We start from the raw sequence: 22,444 nt of genomic DNA on the forward strand, positions 1-22,444 counted from the left end.
ATTTGAACAATTGAACTCACAAATATAAATATAACATTTTATTTTGATATTATTTGAAGTAATCCTGTTACACGTTTGAACATGCTATTTATTTCAAGTTTGATAGTAAAAAATTCAAACAATATTGCACTAACGTATGGCTGACAAAATATTTGGACTGTGGTCACTTTTTAAAGCTGCTTAATTTCTCTGACAGAAGTCCCGAAGAAGGGTTACACCCGAAACATCGACTTTACCATTTCTTGATGCTGCCTGGCTTGCTGTGTTCCTCCAGCCTCCTGTTTATCTACCTTGGATTCCAGCATCTGCGATTTTTTTTATCTCTGAAGAACTTAAGGAATAACCATCACAACTAGAGCAAAATGTGCTTTTTTACTGCTTAGATTTCATTTGGATATTGTGTTGTACACAACATATACCTTAATAAAATAGTGCTATTTTTTAGTGGGGTTGGGTTTTGTATATTTGAATATTTTTCAGAGTGCAAGAATTATAATCCCCTAGGAGGACAAATTTAAGTGACGTGATGGATTTACCATTTGTAAAATGTTACTGAATTCACACAATGTTATTTTTTGCAAATTCTGCAGAAATTTTTTTTATTGAAGTATTAAATATGCTCGTTGTCCAGAGAATACAGCCTTACCCAGACCCACACAATGAAAGCCAGACACGTGGACAGTTAAATCACTCAGGTTTCTCAAATACCAGAAATGTGCCACAATCCATCCAACATTGACAGGATGGGGAGGGCAGGAGAAAGGCCCCATTTGTTGCCCTATCTTATTCTATATTTTTATGTAATCTCAGTTTTAAAGACTTCAACCTGTTCAACTGAACAGGTAACAGGGATACCTGACCATTGCCGGCAATAGGATTGGTCTTTAAATACATAGGCAGAGAGTTCAACTGGAAAAAGCACAGCAGTCCTGCTGAAAGGTTCTGACCTGAAACATTAACCTCCCCCCTCCTCCGATGCTATTCAACCTGCTGTGATTTTTCCGGCTCAACTTTCTATCCATCCTGACTCTCCAGCATCTGCGGTTTTCCCTATCTTTTTAAGTATATGTGCAAGATTATTATGATTCTATTTTAACACAATTTCCCATTGTTTCCTCATGTCCCAGCTGGGAATTGAGAAAGCCTTGGCTTATTTCTGGATCAGCAGCTGAGTGTCCAATGGACCTGATCGTGATCTAAGACCTGTTTGGAGCTAAAATTGAGATTGATATTACTTAGTAATTGAGGTTTGACAGTGTCAGTATATGGGAGCAGTCAGCAGATGAGCATTTCAATTAGTTCATACTGGAGTGACAAATAGTAATAAGAGACAACAGAATGCACACTTTGTCTCGCGAAGGAGTGAGGAAGAAGCTATGTTTTACAAACAGCCTGTCAAGAGATACTACATGCTTAGGAATTTACATCCAGCTATAATGTATGCAGTATAACTGTCAAGAAATCAATAAACACATTTCTTTTGTGAATAAATCCAGCAAATATTTCTTCAATATATGCCAACATTGAATTTATTATTAGTTATTCATTATTAAATTTGTATTTTCTTTTAGCATATGGTAATTCCTGCCATTTAATGGCTGCCAACTATCATTCATTTATGACACCAAATTCACTTAACAGCTGCAAAAGCTACCACCTGTTATTAGTTGACAAGTGTACTTCAACCATATCCAGAAAAGAATTCCATTCCTCCATACCTTCTCCTGTAACTAAGAAGAAAGGAATGCTAAATGCTAAAATGATAATGTCCAGAACTACATCTATTACTTTATTTGTACTTTCTGGCCCAGTTGTTAGGCCCTCGATTTTTATCATTTCACTGCATTAGAACTTTAACACTTTGTAATCTAGAATTCTGAAATAGCATTGGAATTATTGGGTCCACAGGAGCAAAGAGACCAAGAAAAATTCAGGGTCACAATCAAATGTATATTGACAGATTAGATTTTGAGACACTGGGAAGACAGACAAAGTTGAAAAGGCTTTGTGGGAGTGTCTGCAAGTGGAGATGTGGGATTGAGTGTTTTGGTTCTGGAGGTAGAGCACAAATTAGGGTAGGAGAGAGTGAAAGATGGAAGGAAACATGCAAAGAAACCGGAATTAAGAGTCTGAAACACAAGGACTAGTTTAGATAAGGTTGTAGAGATAGAGTGGTCATAGAGAGATTTGAAGGCCAGGTAAATAACTTGATTTTAATACATTGGAATACAATGGATAGTGGAGATTGCCGAGAAAGACAACAAACTTTATTTAGCAGACTGCAATTGGAATTATAAAGAGGACAGTTAGTATGAAATGTCGGTATGTGGAAGTCAAGTCTTGCTATCACGAATAATTAAATTGTGGCTTCATTTGCAGTTGGGATGAGATGGAAGAGAACTGGACAATTCTGTGATGGCAAATTTTAAGCTGTTAATGGATTAGACGTGAAGTTTGAAACTTAAACAAGGCAAAATTTCGGATTTAGAAACAAAAGGCCTGGCCCAAAGTATAAAACTGGAAAGAATTTTTGGTTACAGAGAAGCAAAAATCTATTTCCAGCACTACCAAGTGGAAACTTCCCAAGCATGAAAGGCGTCTAGCTGACAAAGGTGTTCAAAAGAAGATTTAACCTCGTCAGAATTTGTCAGCAGTCATGAGGAAGCTGGAAAACTGAACCAGTGAGAGCTACAGTGGGATTGTGATTAGTCAAAACTGGAAAACTTGAAATGCTGGATTAATCAAAGGTGTCAGCCATTCTTACTAGTCTCATTGGTCCAAATTCCAATTGACTGGATTTGTGGTACTTTGCTATATTATTACACTAACCAATTGCAATGGAGTTAGGCCACATTACAGCATAAAATGACAGTAAAGTCATCATTCAACCTTAAGCTCACTTGGTCAAACCCAGTTTACATGGCTGAGGAGGACAGTGATCCTGAAGCATCTGATGAATACCTGTCTACTCATCAGCCTGTTTCTCTCACTGAGGCTGCAAAGATTGTAGAGATGCTTTGGGATTGTGCACAACAGCTTGAAAACACAAAAAAAATGTTCAATTCCATTGATGACATGGCAGACTATTTTGCACTTATCCAAAATCAACGTGCTAAGCCAAAAAACATTACTGATTTTTTTTTTCCCAGTCCTGATGTGTTCCAATGTCTTTTACTGTACAAGATCAGATATGGTGAGTTGTGAACACATTGACATAAAAATACAATTTTCACATATTTATAGTGTCATAGTCATTGATTATGAAATAAAAAGCATATTTTCCAGCAAAATTGAGTTAAACAGAGGCTTCTTCAGTTATACTGAAGCTTTACTTATTGGCAGGCTCCCTGCAGTATGATTGGCCATGATTTCATTGTAAGTGCTAAATTCCAAATGCACAACACAAGGCAGTGTTCTCAAATTACCCAAAAGATGCAAGAATTCTCAGTAAAGTATTTCTTTAAGTAATAAACATAAAATTTGATGGGGATGTGGTCTTTTAATTCAACCCTCATATCAAGTGATTATCAATCCTGGCTGACAGCCTTCAGCCCCTGAACTTTGACACCACAACAGACTCAAGGGAACATAATCAACTTACAACTGAGAAGTCAACTAATTTGAATAGTTGATGATCACTTGTTGCAGGTGACAACACAACCCATTGTAATCTTAATAAACTATTGACAAAATAAATCATTGTAATAGAAGCAGAGGCCAATTGTCAGTTGTAAGTTAATAATTCATAGAAATGCTGTTACTTTATTTTACCAAATTGCTTTGAATTTTATTCTTCACTGACTGTCATACTTAGCATTGCACATGTTTCTGACTTGTCAACTCTAAATGCTTCGTAAAGTCAATATATAATGGATTCTGGTTCAATGAATAAGTTCCTAACCAAGATAACTTAACCCACAGCTTCTGTTTCAGTCATTTCAATGTTTGCATGCTTTAGTGACATGAACTGTACTTGACACATGTGAAAATGATGCTACCTGCAACACATTTTCATTCACTCAAAGCTAACGTTGGTGGACTGGCATCTCAAGGATAAGTATAATTAATTCATGTGAAATATCTGGCATTATGGCATGGCTAAAGGACTGTTAATACCAATCCCATGGAGGCTGTCACCAAGGTTGATTGAGCTTTTTACATTATGCACACTGAGAGCTTCAGTCAGGGACAACCTGCATATTCAGGGTGATAAACCAAGACATATGACTTTTCCTTGTAAGGAAGACATTTTTCTTTCAACTTTACTGACTTATTGCTTGATTAATAATGAGTTAAGCCATTCATCTAGCTGCTTAGTAAGCCTCCAACTAGGTCAATGAAAAATGAATTGCACTAACTCTTTGACAGATAGCTTGAAGAATTCCTGATCATCAAGCTGAACAAGAGGAAGCTCAGAACAAAAATGCTTTGACAGTTCAATCTTATTCACACCCATATTTTGAATTTTCAACACAATACGTGTATTTATTTTAGAAAACGTAAACAACAAAGACACACACAGTTAATTCTTGTAATAGTTATTAAAGGACTAACTTTCCAGATTAACACCAGCTATATTCTGGTCCAGTGTTGAAAAGATAACTAAGTACATAGGGCAAAATTGATTTTAAAAAGTCTTACGGTTAATATTTTGATCTTGAAGAATTTTCTTCAGTGTTATTATTGTACAATCTTTCAATAATCTGGTAATTAAAATTCATAGTTTTCAACTAGTTCACTCTGTCAGACCCAATGATTCATAATCAGTTGTATTTTCAGAGGACAAAGCATAATACAGAATTCATACAGTTTAAACATTGGAAAACATCATCAACAGAAACACACATAAATCCTTTCAGTTATTTTATGAACATTTCAAATCAAGATGCAAGTTGCTTCTAAATTGGGGTACTTGCCTCTCACAATCAGATCAGCTCCAGCTGACGCACTGTCGACAGTGGTCTGGACCATGCAAACAAATCTACCAGCATGTTTAAGCTGAATATTTCTGACCATCAAATCACCAGAGTAACCCTGCTGAAAGAAATGAGACAAAAGCTCAGAAACGCAACAGAGATTAATGTGATCTATAACACATCAAACATGTAGACTGCAGTTAATTTGTTTCACATTTTACGTTATTCCCTTTGAACTATGACTCAGTTTTCTTCTCTAAGATAGACAAACAGACAAGATTTCAGTGAAGAGAGTACCCTTAAAAAGCCATTCGAGAATGAATTTGCGAAGTGGCAAAATGTTTTTGACTGACTCAACTGGGTTCTTTGAAGTAACAGAGGACTCTGTTGAAGGTGGTGTGTTTGATATTCTGCATCCACCCAATAAAGGGTATACAATATAACACTGTGAGATAGATTTGTTACTGAAGTTAGAAAGGTTGTAAAGGGACAGTGGCAACATGGTTAAACAATGGCAGGTACTTTTGCAACATTTAAGAAGCACCTGGATAACCACTTAAAATGCCAGGGAATTGTAGGCCATGGACTAAGTGCAGGTAAATGTGATTAGCTTGGTGTTTGCTGATTGACGTAGACATGATGGGTTGAAGGATCTGTTTCTATGCAGCATGATCCGTGATTCTATTGTAACACACTTCAAACTTGCTATGTGTGCATATAGGATACAGCTACTACAGTATAAGCTCTTCGACAAAGAGTAGTTCTCCTGTAAATCAAGACCAGGGGTTTACCAAAATCACTCAACTTTTACAGAAATGCAGCTTCTGTAATTCTTTTTCAGAATTTATTTCAAAATCTGTCCAAAACAATAAGATGACAGAGCACCGAACTTAACTATAAAATTTAGACTAAATGAGAATTCATTGATTCAGATGAATTGGGGAAAAAAATTGAACTCAGTGTCCAATTAGTAAGCTGGGCAAGTAGAATTTTTTAAAAATCTTTGACTGTATAAGATTCCACTATCAGACAATTATATTACATGATCATTTTATGTATTCTTGGATGTTTCATTATTCTTGATGCTCATGATAAATTTTAAAGTTGATGCAATTAAACAACCAAATGAAATTGATTACAGATTTTTCTTCTTGATTGTTAGTTTAGCTGAGCTTATAGCCTGAAATATCTGTCAGGAAAGTAATGGGAACAATAGAAAATGTTTGTTGAGGACTTGCTAATTACAGTGCAGGCAAATGTAAGTAATCACTTGTAGCTGTGATTAGAAACAAAATCTCTGCCCTCAACTGCCATTCAGAATGATTCTTCATCCAAAATAAGGAGACCTCACTATGGTTAATATTAACAGTTGGCAAATCAATGCTGGGGAAGGTACACTGCACGAGTATTCCAGAGATAAAAGCAGAAAATACTAAAACGCACAGCTGTTCTAACAGGATCTCTACAAATGGCTAAACAGACTTAACATTACATTTTGCCAAACCTAGAAAAAATACATAAGGATGCAATGGGAATTTTGCAAATTTGTGTGCACAGATGTGCTGGTGGGGTGGTGGTGTTGTTGTAATCTGAGGGGTCTGGGAAGGAAGTAAAAAGGAAGGATTTGAGAGAAGGTCAAAGGCAAGAGAGATTATGATGTCAAGAGGGATGATGTCTCAAGCAGAAGGAGATATGAACAGTTGGACAAGAGATGTAAGGTCAGTCCAGATGAGGTGTAAATGTGAAAAGGAGTTTTCTGAAAGTTCATTCATGAGATATGGGCACTGCTGGCCAGGCCAGAACTTACTGTCTATCCCTAATTGCCCTGGAGAAGATGGTGAAGCTGCCTTCTTGAGCAGTTGAAATCCTTGGGTGTTGAGGCACCCAAAGAGCTGTAAGGAAAGGATTTAGAGGATTTTGATCCAGCAACAGTAAATGAGTCAGAAAGTTATGTGCCTTGGAGGGAAACTTGCAGATGATGGCACTCCCATGGATCTGATCCCTCTCGTTCTATGTGGTAGAGGTCGCAGATTTGGAAGGGGCTGCTGAAGGACCCTTGCTGAGAACAGCAATGCATCTTGCCAATGGCACTTATGATGGCATCAATGGTAAGTGCAGTGAGTGTTGAAGGTGGTGAATGGGATACCAGTCAAGCTGACTGCTTTGCTCTGAATGTTGTCAAGCTTCTTAAATATGATTGGATCTGTACCCATCCAGTGGGGAGCATTCCATTTCATTCTTGCCTTGTACCTTGTGGACAATCATTAGGAAGAAAGGAAGTGAGTTCCTCATTGTAGAATCACAAATCTCTGACCTGTTCTTGTAACCAAATTATTTATGCATTGAGTTCTGTTCAGTTTCAGGTCAATGGTAACTTCTGGGATGTTGAGAGTGATGACAATACCACTGAATGCCAAAGAGTGATAGCGCCCTCAAAGACCAGCAAGATGGCCTGTGTTTGGAGCTGCAGAAAATGGGTGAGATACTAAACGAGCATTTTGCATCAGTATTTACTGTGGAAAAAGGACATGGAAGATTATAGAATGTAGGGAAATAGATGGTGACATCTTGAAAAATGTCCATTTACAGTGGAGGAAGTGCTGGATGTCTTGAAATGCATAAAGATGGATAAATCCCCAAGTGTACCCCAGAACTCTCTGGGAGGCGAGGGAAGTGATTGTTGGGCCTCTTACTGAAATGATTATATTTTCGATAGTCACAGGTGAGGAGCCAGAAGACTGCTAATGTGGTGACACTGTTTAAGAAGGGTGGTAAGGACAAACCAGGGAACTATAGACCGGTGAGCCTGACGTTGGTGGTGGGCAAGTTGTTGGAGGGAATCCTGAGGGACAGGATGTGCATGTATTTGGAAAGTCAAGGACTGATTAGGGATAGTGAACATGGTTTTGTGTGTGGGAAATCATTTTTCACAAACTTTATTGAGTTTTTTGAAGAAGCAACAAAAAGGATTAATGAGGGCAGAGCAGTAGATGTGATCTATGTGGACTTCAATAAGGCGTTCGACAAGGTTCCCCATGGGAGACTGTTTAGCAAGGTTAGGTCTCACAGAATACAGGGAGAACTAGCAATTTGGATACAGAACTGGCTCAAAGGTAGAAGACAGAGAGTGGTGGTGGAGGGTTGCTTTTCAGACTGGAGGCCTGTGACCAGTGGAGTGCCATAAGGATTGGTGATGGGTCCACTTCTTTTCGTCATTTATATAAATTATTTGGATGTGAGCGTAAGAGGTATAGTTAGTAAGTTTGCAGATGACACCAAAATTGGAGGTGTAGTGGACAACAAAGAAGGTTACCTCAGATTACAATGGGATCTTGATCAGATGGGCCAATGGACTGAGAAGTGGCAGATGAAGTTTAATTCAGGTAAATGCGAGGTGCTGCATTTTGGGAAAGCAAATCTTAGCAGGACTTATAAACTTAATGGTAAGGTCCTCGGGAGTGTTGCTGAACAGAGAGAGTGCAGATTCATAGCTCCTTGAAAGTGGAGTCGCAGGTAGATAGGATAGTGAAGAAGGCGTTTGGTATGCTTTCCGTTATTGGTCAGAGTATTGAGTACAGGAATGGGGAGGTTATGCTGAGGCTGTACAAGACATTGGTTAGGCCACTGTTGGAATATTGTGTGCAAGTCTAGTCTCCTTCCTATCAGAATGATGTTGTGAAACTTGAAAGGGCTCAGAAAAGATTTACAAGAATGTTGCCAGGGATGGAGCATTTGAGCTATAGGGAGAGGCTGAACAGGCTGGGGCTGTTTTCCCTGGAGTGTTGGAGGCTGAGGGGTGACCTTATAGAAGTTTACAAAATCATGAGGGGCACAGATAGAATATATAGACAAAATCTTTTCCCTTGGGTGGGGGAATCCAGAACTAGAGAGCATAGGTTTAGGGTGAGAGAGGAAAGATATCAAAGAGACCTAAAGGGCAATTTTTTCACTCAGAGGGTGGTACATGTATGGAATGAGCTGCCAGAGAAAATGGTGGGGGCTGGTACAATTGCAACATTTAAGAGGCATTTGGATGGGTATATGAATAGGAAGGGTTTGAAGGGATATGGGCTGGGTGCTGACAGGTGGGACTAGATTGGGTTGGGATATCTGGTCGGCATGGATGGGTTGAACCAAAGTGTCTGGTTCCGTGTTGTATATCTCTATGACTCTATGAGATTTAGTCGTGTTGGAGGTGGCCACTCATCAACCCAAACCTGAACATTGCCCTGATCTTGGTGCATACAGACACAGACTGCTTCAGCATCTGAGCAACCATTACCAAAAGCTACTGTTTACCCCAAATGATGGAGACAGAAGGTTTTACCTCTAATTGTTGAACTGAGTGTTGAATCTGGGAAGCTATAAAATGCCTGACTATGAAATCAATGTTCTCTCTTGCAGATGAAGATACTAAATTTAGACTCAGTATTTGAACATCCTAATCTTGATTGTGTGGGCATATATTCTCTCAAATTGACCATGTAGAAGCTAATGCTTTCCTTTAAAGTGACACATTTTGGAGTAGAAATAGTACAGATAAAAGACAAATGATTTCCTGGACTGGGCTGTTGGGTTAAAATGACAGGAAACAAATGTAACTTGATTCTCTGGAGGCAAGATAAAAGGCTTTCAACTTCTTTTAAGAAGGGGAAGCTACAAATGCAGCATGTGTGAATTTTTGCAATTAAATTAGAAATTCAGACCAAGAGGCCACAGAATGAAATACAAGATACCAAGAGTTGATCAGAAACTGTTTAATTTGGTTAGTTTTGCTTAGGAGTAGTGACTTAGTCTTCGATAGACTGAAACAATGACTGATTTACCACATGTACCCCTTTACAGAGAACTATGTACTGCTTTACAGAGTTATGTCTGACTCTGCTGAAGCCATGCTTGTCCCCATCACAAATGTTCATTGAAGGTGTCATTCAGACTGTCCAAGTCATTAACCCTTTCAAATCCGAATACGACAGAAATCCTGCTAAAGCATGGATCAATGTGTGGAACAAATGTAACTCTGTTCTGGAGGGTTGAATCGACAAATTCTTTCAAAGGAAAAATCAATAGCTTTTGCTCAGAATTGGGAAGCAGGTGACACATTGAGGGATTTCAACATCAACTGATAACAGATTTTTAAACATTTTTCTGAAGGGTGGCACAGTGGCTCAGTGGTTAGCGCTGCTTCCTCACAATGCCAGGGACCTGGATGTGACTGTCCGTGTGGAATTTGCACATTCTCCCAGAATCAGTATGGGCTTCCTCAGGGTGCTCTGCTTTCCTCCCACAGTCCAAACATGTGCAGGTCAGGTGAAATGGCCATGCTAAATTGCTCATAGCCTTCCGGGGCGTATAGGTTAGGTGCATTAGTCAGGGGTAAATATAGGAAAATAGGGTAGGGGAATGTGACTGGGTGGGTTACTCTTTGAAGGGTTGGTGTGGACCTGTGCCGAAGCGCCTGTTTCCACATTGTAGGGATTCTATTCTACTCTTCTTCTATGATAAAACGCTGAGCTTGTCGAGGGTACCTAGTAAGCAGAAGCTGCCTGCAGCACACATTCACCAGAACAGCCCTGAAGGGTAGGTTTCATCCAGTTTAATACATAAAGCAGAAACAGTGGTGAATTTCAGGGTTTGTGACCTGTGAAAGTGCTATTGTGAAAAGCTGATATGCGTATGAGTTATAGTGCACAGAATTTTGGATTCCATCTCAGGCATCTATGTTTTCATATTGATCTCATTTCACAGTTCATCCAGGAGACAATAAAGATGTGAGGAGTTTTAGTGAGAGCCTTTTTCATGTCTGATTATCTTTGGGGAACAGCATGCTTTCAAGAAACAGAAAAAAAAATCTAATTTGCATGTCCAGTATCAGTTAACACTTGTCAAGTAGTCCTCTGTGGAAATAATCATTGCTCAGACATACTGTATGTGCATGTATTTCAGAGATGATTACACCTCTGGGGCATGTTGCATGGGAAACAGATAAAAACTGCTTTCTTTAATGTTCTCACCAGGCCTGGATTTTTAATTCTGCAGCTTGAACTGAAAAGCTTCTAACCATAACTACCTTGAGAATGCAGGATTATGAACTGGATACCATTTTATCTTCCTGATTAAAAATTATCGAGGCAAAAGAGAAGAAAAGAAGATACAACTATATACACTTTAGGAGCGTATGCCCTGTTGTGGCTTCCTGCAAAATTGTAGAATATGGAAATATAATTGAAGTCGTATCAAACACAAATTGTCAAGACATACAATTGAATGGCACAGCAAATTAGATTTAGATTAGATTAGACTTACAGTGTGGAAACAGGCCCTTCGGCCCAACAAGTCCACACCGACCCGCCGAAGCGCAACCCACCCATACCCCTACATTTACCCCTTACCTAACACTACGGGCAATTTTAGCTTGGCCAATTCACCTGACCCGCACATCTTTGTGACTGTGGGAGGAAACCGGAGCACCCGGAGGAAACCCACGCAGACACGGGGAGAACGTGCAAACTCCACACAGTCAGTCGCCTGAGTCGGGAATTGAACCCGGGTCTACAGGCGCTGTGAGGCAGCAGTGCTAACCACTGTGCCACCATGCCGCCCACTTAGATCTAGACTTTATTGTTACATGCACTAAAATAAAAGTACAGAGACTGGTATCCTGTCACCAAGTCACTCTATATTGACTTAGTTAAAAATCACACAACACCAGGTTATAGTCCAACAGGTTTACTTGGAAGCACACTAGCTTTCAGAGCGTCACTACAACCTGATGAAGGAGCTAGTGCTTTCAATTAAACCTGTTGGACTATAACCTGATGTTGTGTGATTTTTAACTTCGTACACCTCAGTCCAACACCGGCATCTCCAAATCATCTTTATTGACTTGTGCACTGTACACTGAATATTGCCAGCCAGTTCAGAGCAGTCCCGTGAACTGAGGAGATTCTAAACTCCCTGGTTATATTTATATTTTTTTCCAGGGTCAGTTCCCTGAACTGAGGAGATTCTAAATCTCCTGGCTTTTTTTTCCCCGAGGAGAATCTAAATCTCCAGATAATATATTTTTTTAATAACACCACACTACCACCATACAGTGGTAATGTTTATTTATTCCCCAGCACCCATGTTGTGTGTGCATGCAGGTGTTGGACACAGTGAAAAAAAAACAAGAGCAGAAATCTTTATTCATATTCCGCCACCAGGAAGAAAGGAAACTCCTTGGTGGCCAGTGAAAAGCAGTGCCCTTCTCAACAAAGGGCAATGCCTAAGTGATCAAAAAGGTGAAGAGGAGGGTAGGGATAAAAACAAAATAGAATCAGAGGGGGAAATAAAAAAAAATGATGCCCCACAATACCCATCTCTCCTTGAAAACCTTGAGGATATTAATAGATACCATGTGCTCCTTCTCAAGGACACCTGGGCCCGAATGTAACCCCAGAACAGGGGCAGGCAATTAGCCATAACAACCCCCTCCATGGCCCACTGCCTGGACCTGTTTTTTTCCCAGCTCTCAGAGTGAACAGAACCTTTGACACTCCTTTGTTTTTAAACTTCTTTTATTCCCACACTACCGCCTAACAGGGGTAGTGCTTATTTTCCCCCAGCATCCATGTCGCGTGTGTGTAGGCATTAGACACAGTGAAAAACAACAAGTATGTAAATCTTTATTTATACTCCACTACTAGGAAGAAAGGAAACACCCGAGTGGACAGTGACAAGCAATGTCCTTCTCAGAGGGCAATGCTGCGTGAGCAAACAGTGAAAGGGAGGGCAGGAATTAAATCAAAATAGAGTTGGAGGGGGAAATAATATACTCCGTTCCCTGTGGTGCCCATTTCTCCCCAAAAATCTCGAGGGTGTTGGTGGACACTATGTGCTTCTTATCCAGGGACACCAGCCCAAACATAACCGTGGAAGAGGGGCAGGCAATTAGCCATAACGACCCCCTCCATGGCCCACTGCCTGAACCTGTTATATTGGTCAATCAGGACTTCCTGAATGGCCAAAATTAACAGACGCAAACCTCGTAGTCAACAAGATCCACGATGTCCCAATTACTGCACGTACTCAAGTGCACAAGTAGATGAGTACAATGGAAAATTTTTAATATTACCACACATGGTGCATACACATCTTAGGTACAAGTACCTCGGTTCAAAAACTTAAGAATAAGATAGAAAGAAATAACGAACAAAGTTGGAAGTTAAGTATTATAATCGCTCTTAGTATAGTGTAAAAAGAAGAATTAAAGTTAAAAATTGCAGTCCTTCTTAGCATAAAGTCAAAGAAAAGAAATAAAGTTAAAAGTTCAAACATTGCAGTCTTTCTTCAGTATTTAGCCATTAGATCTTTTCAATCTGCTACATTTTTTTGAAGCCCATCCTGACTGATCAGATGGAAGTTTCTTTTTCTGCCTGCTGTTAGGTTGACAAGCAAGAGGCTGGAAGAACACAGCAAGTTAGGCAGCATCAGGAGGTGGAGAAATCTACACTTTGGATATAATCTTTCTTCAGGACTGGAGATGGGTGTGGGACGAGCTGCAGATAAAGGGGCGACGGGGGCAGGGACGTGGTGGTAAGGTAGGGATGGATGAACTCAGGAAGAGGGTATGACCTGGTTGGCCGATGGGAGGAATGAAAGCTGAAGGTTTTATTTAAAAAAGGTGACATCCCAGCTTGATTGTATTGTCTGTATTACCACTTTTTTTTAATAAAACCTTAACTCATCTCATGACTTGAAAGAAGTTCTGGGATTTACATATTAATGAATTGAATCCTGCAACCCAATGTAAAAGATGAAAGACTTAACAGCAATCTAGGTTTGTTTAATATATCACATCAGTTATATGATACTATGATCTTTTGCTATAAATTCTGTGTCCTATGATCCTGCTCCACCAGCTACCTGACAAAGGAGCAGTGCTCTGAAAGCTTGTACTTCCAAATAAACTGATTGGACTATGAACTAGTGTTGTGTGATTTTTAACTTTGTCCTAAAAAGGTATGAGATCATTTTGCCTCAATGCCCAATTTGTCCTGGATCTCTGTGTATGTGAAATTGCTGACGTCTCACTGCAGTGGTGCAAGTGAATCTGTGTGGTATTGTTAATGGCCCAGATGACAATTGCAGACTTTCCCTAAATCCCAGTGACAAGATCTGTATGATCAGAATAGACGAGCAGAGTTTGTAAACATACAGCATTGCCCTAGAAAATCAAAACATTTAAAGACAATGAAAAGGCTCAGGAAGGAACAGCATTTTTATTTTCTCCTTTTGACTGGCCTCAGAGATTTGCAATCTTAATAGTAGCTGAAAACGTGTTGCTGGAAAAGCGCAGCAGGTCAGGCAGCATCCAAAGAGCAGAAGAATCGACATTTCGGGCATGAGCCCTTCTTCAGAACTCATTTCCTGAAGAAGGGCTCATGCCCAAAACATCAATTCTCCTGCTCTTTTCCAGCAACACATTTTCAGCTCTGATTTCCAGCATCTGCAGTCCTCACTTTCTCCTTAATCTTAATAGTAGGTCCACTTTCACGTTGGGACACTATAGAGGGTCCAACTGGGCAGAATTTCCTGGGTTAATCCCCTTGTCATGTGGAGCAGAGCTAGATTTGAACTAGACTGGCTGGGATACTAGTGAACCAGTTACCGTATCTTTTCCCATCAGCCAACAACCTTATTCTCTCCATTCTTTGCATCCAGGAATTTGAGTTCATTCATTTATTCATTTCACATCCTAGTCTGTTCACCCAATAGCTAAAAATCACACAACATCAGGTTATAGTCCAAAAGGTTTATTTGGAAGTATGAACTTTCAGAGCGCTGCTCCTTCATCAGGTAGTTGTGGAGTACCCTGATGAAAGAGCAGTGCTCTGAAAGCTAGTGCTTCTAAACAACCTGTTGGACTATAACCTGGTGTTGTGTGATTTTTAACTTTGTACATCTCAGTCCAACACTGGCATCTCCAAATCACATCTAATACCTCAATGCAAGTTCAATCACAATCCTGTCTGCAAGGTTCTTTGGCACTTATGCAAACTTTAGGATTGCAAATACCCCATTGATAGTGTCAATTTTTGGCATCTATTCATCCTTAATTAAGGTTTATTGTCTCAAAATACAATGAAGATTTTTTTGTAACACACATTCTTTATTCCCCCATCTTTTATCTGAATGATTTCTATCAGAAAATAAAATAATTGAGCACAATGCGAATTGGATGTGTATGGTATGAGGGAGCAAAAAAGGCCATTGAGTTAACATGCCATGTATGTGCACAGGTCTTGAAAACATTATCATCTTGAAGAACAAGCCCTGTTAAATAAAAGATTGCCCACCCTTATACTCCTTAACTCCCATATACCAACTACAGCACTGCCATGCCAGAAATCTTACAGCCATTCCCAAAAAAATGTACAAGCATTCCTAACATCCCTTCCCTTCATCACTTACTAATCAACAAATACCATTGTAGGGAACCGTATGAAGTCTGATTAATGAAGGATTTTCTCCAATTACAACTGGTCTGATTCCAACAATTGATAATAATAAAATTCGCTTTCCTATTTCATAGCTAATTTATGAACCAAACTGGAAATTCCTTCTCATTTAATGAGTGGAATGCCACAGGGATTATTAAGATAAACTGGCTGAAATTTTCTTGCCAGTTTTCATTGTAAAGGTACATCCTTGGCTTAAGGAACCTTAAATTATGGAAAAGAAAGAGGAAATTTTATGTAAGTAATTTAAGATATCCATGAATCAATGTGGTTGAAAAGCAATATGGTAGATCTGGCCTACATTTAACAACAAGAAAATGCACACTGTGGTAATGGCAGAAAGAAAGCACATTCCACTCTGCAGCACCACAGAAAATGGAAGCAAATTGGAAATTGTCAATGAGTTTAACTATCTAGGAAACAATAACATTCAATGTAAAAAGGATCAGAAAAAGGAGTAGGACGCAAGAGTTTCTTTATTTTAACATTCAGCAACATTCAAAATTCAGTCTGAGTCTTGAAATGAGAATGTATGGACTAAAATGTGGTCAGGAATTAATCATGGATGTGTAGTTTAGAACATTGGGAAAGGAGGAGGAAAAGAAAATCAACAGCTTCAAGATGTCCAGCTTAACGTCGTGGTAGCTGGGTGGAGAAAGAAACCAACAAAGAATCATTGACTGAGTGTGAGCTCAGTCAGCAAGGCTCATGCTGTTCCACCCTCACCATTGTCTTTCACAGCTTCTCTCGCTCGCTCTCACACATCACTACCCATGGTGGGGATAACTCTGCATGCTCTCTGTGCTGTCTACACTCTCACTTGGGCACCACATTACCTCTACCAAAACTAACAGCTGTCCCATGCACTCTCATCACCCTTAATACCTGACTCTCTCTCACTCCAGGAGGAATATAGCCCACACTAAGGCAGAACAAGTCTAAGCAGGTGTCGGGTTCCCTGATATTCAGTCCCTCACCCCTTTTGCACAGAGAATCCTGACCCTGACCACCAAAGCTGGTGACTGACCGTATCCAAGCTCCTGGACTGGTATTGAAGGTTGCCTACTGTGGCAGGGCCTCCTGACCAAAGGCCATCTCCCTTGACATGACTGAGGCCTCCTGACTGGCATTGTGGTTTTGTGTCTGCAATAAACAGCAAGGAAGCAGAGTAGTACTGAGAGGCTGGTATATTTGGCTGAGGGTCAAGGCATAAAATGGTAAGACAGAGATGCTGTGAGCATCCAGGTAGACTCAGAGTGAGAGGGTGAGTGCTATGACATAAAGTAAGTAGCCCAGAGATACAGCCTGGTCCAGTCCATGTGTTGCTTGTGTGCCTACAGGAACCGGGTTTCCTTGCTACAACATTACAATGGTAGTGGACATTTTGCTCTGAGGTGTGGCATTGGAATGTAAGCCAATTGAATATGTGCCACAAGGGATCTTGTACGCTAAAATATGTTTCTCATAGACTTCCTGAAGTGTGGAAGCAAACCATTTGGCCCATCGAGTCCACAACAACTATTCAAAGAGCATTCTAACCAGATCCACACCCATATCCCTGTAAACCCACATTTCCCATGGCTAACCCACCTAGCCTGCACATGCCTGGACATTATGGGCAATTTAACATTGTCAATCCACCTAACCTCATGTCTTTGGGCTGTGGGAGGAAACTGGAGCACCCTGAGGAAACCCATGCAGACATGGGGAGAATGCTTCCCAACTATAGAGATTCTCTGAAATGAGGAGCCAGTACCCACAGTGGATCAGTCCCTGGTAGCTGATGATAGAAATGATGACATTTTGCCCGGGGATAACTTCATACATGACATCTTCTCTATTTCAAATTGAGGTTATCACTTCTTCAAGCTGCACTAACTACCTCCCCAGCAACTAACCACCACGAGATCACCTCCTGTGTGTTGTCGAAGTCCACACAGTGTGTCTGTCTTAAACAAGATGGCTGATAATTGGAACAATAACAAATTCAAAAGGAGCACAGGTCAGATTGAGTGAGCTGCTTCGCTGGCCTCCCACTGTTGGCCATGTGAGTTGCTGGCAGCATGCCTAAGTCACCACAGATTCAATACTGTCATGATGCCTGTGGTCCCCATAATTCCCTGCATCCTGTCCCATCCAAACCCACAAACAAGGGCCTGGGACAATTACATTTGGAATGAATTCCATATACGTCCCCTCCTGCCACCAATTTACAACACAAATAGTGGAACTTGAATGACATTCGCTGGAACCAAACTAAGACAATTAAAGACTTGAAGAATAATGGTCTACCAGAGTTTGTGGCATGCAGAATTTTTCTTGTATCAAATATCAGTTTGAAGGTAGCGTGATTCTGATTTAAACTAATGCACAAACGCAGAATCAACGGGGTTCTCCTCCATTCTGAAATTTCTAATCTAACATGCAGAGTTTTTGTGTCAATTACGCAGTCCTCTTTCAACAGTTGCATTGCTCTCTCTCGTCACCACTTTGCCATTTAACCATGTGCCTTTTTCTCCTTTTGACACTTGGGAGGTTTACGATAATGAACCTGTTCGGGGGTGTTGTTTAAGCATCCTTTAGTCATCTACTGCAAACAGCAAATCTAAGGGCTAAGCTCTTCTTGCTCTTCCTAAATTGACAGCTTAAATGAACCTAAACATTGCTGCAGCTGTGAGGAATTCATGCTGAAAATCCATTTCAGGCAGTAAGAAAGTTCACTCAGCCAGGCTTAAACACGAAAATCAACCAAAAAAAAAAAATCCACTTCACAGTATTTTAAAAATTCAGGCCAAGGCACTGGAGATCAAAGGCAACAATGAATCTCATCTCAGTGAACTGACAAACTCACAGAGCAAAGGACACTAAAATGGGTTAAAAAGAAATCTGGAGCTGTGGTCTGGGTCAGCAGTATCTGACACTCTAACTAGATAACCATCCAACCTAAAGGTTATGCAGCAGTAATAGCTTAATCCGTTACATGTGCAAACTTGTAACAGAACAACACCGACGGCATTGGTGAAACACAAACTGGTGACAGTGGAAGGAGTCAAAATGTCAAAAAGTAATTCAATTCATATGTTGGAAATTCCCTTTACCCTGTTACCATGCATGATGTGATGAATGTTTGAAACAAAGCAAATGACAAATATACTGAATTTACTTGGTCACCAGTTTTGGTGTTTAGTATTACAATAAACGAGCAGTATCTTTTGATGAGTTAATTTGCCTTTTCTGATCTCTAACTTTCTTGTTATGTTTGACGACATGGAAATAAATGAGTAACAGTGCAGGAAGAAACATCCGTGCGCGATGTGTGGGAAATGCATCAACAAATTGTCAAGAAGGTATTTACATTGTTGCAACCTTTGGTGCAGTCGGGGTTAATTTTCCAATATTGCTGAAGTTCAAATCCAAGTTCATTGATTTATGAGAATTTACTTAAGCAAAGATAATCAATTTGTACTGTAGCCTCAGTTGGGACAGTAAAAGTAAGGGAGACAACTTCCTTCCTATTTCAAAACAAATAGACAGGATGCTGATGAAGCTGAGAACAATGTGCCAGATTTTCTGAGGAGTAAGCTTTCACACACAGATTGACGGTCCACCCCTTTTTTACTCTTCTGTCAGAAGAGTCCAATCAGAACTCCTCCAGAAATGCAGAGTGGATTTTAATTCTGACAAGCCCTTCATCATGCAGGATCCTCAGGGAAGATCAAATCATGCCTTTTTTTCACAGCAGTTAGTTTCTGTGATTTAAATTTCCTGATTGTCTGGAGGCTAAACTTTCACACAGGTTCCCTCTACTCCATGTACAACAAGTCAGCAGAAGCAGTTTTGTTTTTCCCTATTTGTGGTGATTTAAATTATTTATGTTTCATTTATCACAGGTTCTTGCAGAATTTATTTTCAACTTCTGAATCTTTTTGATTCTTAATGAGCAACTGCAATCCTTCAATGTTCTGTGCTAGTTTGACTTGGTGCTGAGAAAGGGGCTTACTTCCTTCATGTTCCCATAACAAGGCTACTCCTTAGACATCTGTAAGTAAGAACCTTGAAACTACTCTGGAACCAAGATCATTTTGTAATGTTCTATGACTCTATAACTCTAATTAATGAATGCCAGCATACATTATTGTCAAGAATAGCTTCTGGCAAGACATGTAACTCAGACATTAATTTAGCCAAATTTAGTCAGTAAATACAACTCAATTTACTTACCTTTGTGTGCAAAATATGGGTCTTCAGCTTTTACAGATTGATTGTGAATGAATGTTATTATACACAGTACATTATGTATGTTTACATACAATAATTAGGCAAAAAATGAAGTTTTATATTGTACTGTACAAAAGATGTTGCTGTGCATTTTGAAGTTCAAAGACAACTCTTCTGTGGTTTAGATTGAACAGTATTAATGAAATGAGCTACATGGACAGATGAGGAATTGTGGTTACTGTTCCCTCTACACAGTGTGCATGATCTCCTCAGAGAAGGAAGACAAGCCACTTTTAATGGACATTGACAGAATGATTGATGTTTACAAGATGGTTTGATCCACTCTCCCAGCAAAACAGTGACAACAGAAACTGGAATCTCAAGTCAGGAGATAATTAGACTCCAATGGACAACATAGCTCAGGAAAATTCTTATCAAGAAAGTGCAGTGAGAGAACAGAAAAAGCTGGCAACAAAATTAATTATGACACATTTGAAAATGGTGGGAAATGCAATAAAAAGTAGCAAAAGTCAAAAATGCTCAGAAAGGTAATTGGAGAGCATCAAATCAGAATTTACCTCCACTTTCAAAACTACACCTTGTACTTTAGTACATTGCACATTTGTACTTCACTTTTTCATCTATAATGTTGAATATAATGCATGGAACATTGACTTTCAATTGCTGCTGAATGACATGGATGGCCTGGCTGTGGTCTTGTATGATTTCAGTAAGACCACTGTATTTTTATACTTGAGTCTCTTTGGAATAAAGGCCAACATTCCTTTATTAGAATGTTGTCCAATTTGCTCAACATTAGCCTTTCCAATTACCTGCTCAACTTGGATGCTAGCTACTTTGTGATTTGTGCACTAGCACCCCCGAATCTCTCTGTGTTACAGATTCCTGAAGTCTTTCCCCATTTAAATAATATTCATTCAATAAAAGGGGCTGATTTAATGAGGCTTTGTTGAATTAACAAACAGACAGTATTAATGTATAAACATGAGAAGAGTTAGTAATACAACAAAAATACACACAGATTACAAAAAAAGTAAGTCCAAAAAGAAAAAAAGACTAGTAAAATGAATTTTGTGTGTAGATTAATCTCTGAATTGTATGCAAATAACAGATAGTTGAATATGATGGCTGTTGCAGTGGAGGTTGCCAACAGCATTGATGTTGGTAGTTTAACAGTCAGTTTCACAACGCTTAACTAGAAAAGTGTTTGAGATTCTCTACTTCTGGTCCCGTGTACGGCAATAGTCGCAGGTAGATAGGATAGTGAAGAAGGCGTTTGGTATGCTTTCCTTTCCTGGTCAGATGATTGAGTACAGGAGTTGGGAGATCATGTTGCAGCTGTACAGGACATTGGTTCGGCCACTGTTGGAACATTGCATGCAATTCTGGTCTCCTTCCTATTGGAAAGATGTTGTGAAACTTGAAAGGGTTCAGAAAAGATTTACAAAGATGTTGCCAGGGTTGGAGGATTTGAGCTATAGGGAGAGGCTGAACAGGCTGGGGCTGTTTTCCCTGGAGTATCGGAGGCTGAGGGGTGACTTTATAGAGGTTTACAAAATTATGAGGGGCATAGATAGGATAAATAGATAAAGTCTTTTCCCTGGGGTCGTGGAGTCCAGAACTAGAGGGCAGAGGCTTAGGGTGAGAGGGGAAAGATATAAAAGAGACCTAAGAGGCAACTTTTTCATGCAGAGGGTGGTACGTGTATAGAATGAGCTGCCAGAGGATGTGGTGGAGGCTGCAACATTTAAGAGGCATTTGGATGGGTATATGAATAGGAAGGGTTTGGAGGGATATGGGCCAGGTGCTGGCAGGTGGGACTAGATTGGTTTGGGATATCTGGTCGGCATGGACGGGTTGGACCGAAGGGTCTGTTTCCGTGCTGTACATCTTTATGACTCTATAACTCTGATAGAATTCCGGTATTCAGAATAAGAGAGAGTCTGCTTATTGTCCTGGCTCCTTTTGTCTGGCTGCAGGCTAACTGACCTCCAGCACTCAAAGTGACCGAATTCCTTTACCTGCAACACAGACATGACGAGGCCCTTCATCGTGACTTTCAAAGCATACTGAAACTTCAGCATAGGCTGACGTACACAAGAAATTTCAGTCCCACAAGAATGCTTGGAAGAGTTTAAAGTGCCTTTAAATCCTGGCACTTCTGCTTACTTCAATAGGAAAAAAAAACACAACATGTGTCTGCAGTTGGGACATGATGCGCAGTGGATGGCTTACTGTTCATCATCAGTGCAGTCACAAGCGATCACAGTCCCAGCCCAGCTTGAGGTTTGTTGAATACCTTTGGATATTACAACCAAGCAGTCCTACTTTAAAAAAACACATTTCGAAATAAAGGCAAGAAAAGTCCATCATACTTTGGGCTTCCGGCCAAACTGGGAAGAGTCCTTTGTCTTGGGTGCTGAAACAAGGCTAGTGATGGTTCATTAGCAGCACCTATTATCTTTCCCAACCTGGCAGCCTAAAGGCTAGAAGGACTTGTCAGTTTATACCTGAGTTATATTTAGTTTAAAAGTTTGGTGAGGAGGAGTATGGGCTGGCAATCCTATTTAGGTGGGTAGGCAGGAAGGTAGATGCCATGTATATGGAGGTGGGTCAAGACACCAGGTATGAAGATTTTTTTGCTTCTGACAATCTACATCCCTCCTTCTTTCTATCCAAAATTTAGAATACGCTGAAAGCTTACCTTTCGGAAGACCTCCAGTGCTCCCTCAATGCATGAAAAAGTGCCAATTTCTTTTCCATTTCTCCTGTAAAGTCACAATTCCA

At 39.9% G+C, this 22,444-nt stretch overlaps 1 protein-coding gene across 1 annotated transcript in view; it reads right to left on the reverse strand.

Moving 5' to 3' along the window:
* LOC132822149 (contactin-4-like) overlaps positions 1-22,444 on the reverse strand; it is a 1,303,479-nt gene that overhangs the window by 262,106 nt on the left and 1,018,929 nt on the right. Inside the window, exon 13 of the mRNA XM_060835221.1 lies at positions 4,917-5,034. Within this exon, the coding sequence (XP_060691204.1) occupies positions 4,917-5,034 (118 nt within the window). The remainder of the gene's footprint in view (positions 1-4,916; positions 5,035-22,444) is intronic.

Source organism: Hemiscyllium ocellatum, chromosome 14, assembly GCF_020745735.1.
Source record: "Hemiscyllium ocellatum isolate sHemOce1 chromosome 14, sHemOce1.pat.X.cur, whole genome shotgun sequence".
In the NCBI taxonomy this organism is placed as follows: Eukaryota; Metazoa; Chordata; class Chondrichthyes; order Orectolobiformes; family Hemiscylliidae; genus Hemiscyllium; species Hemiscyllium ocellatum.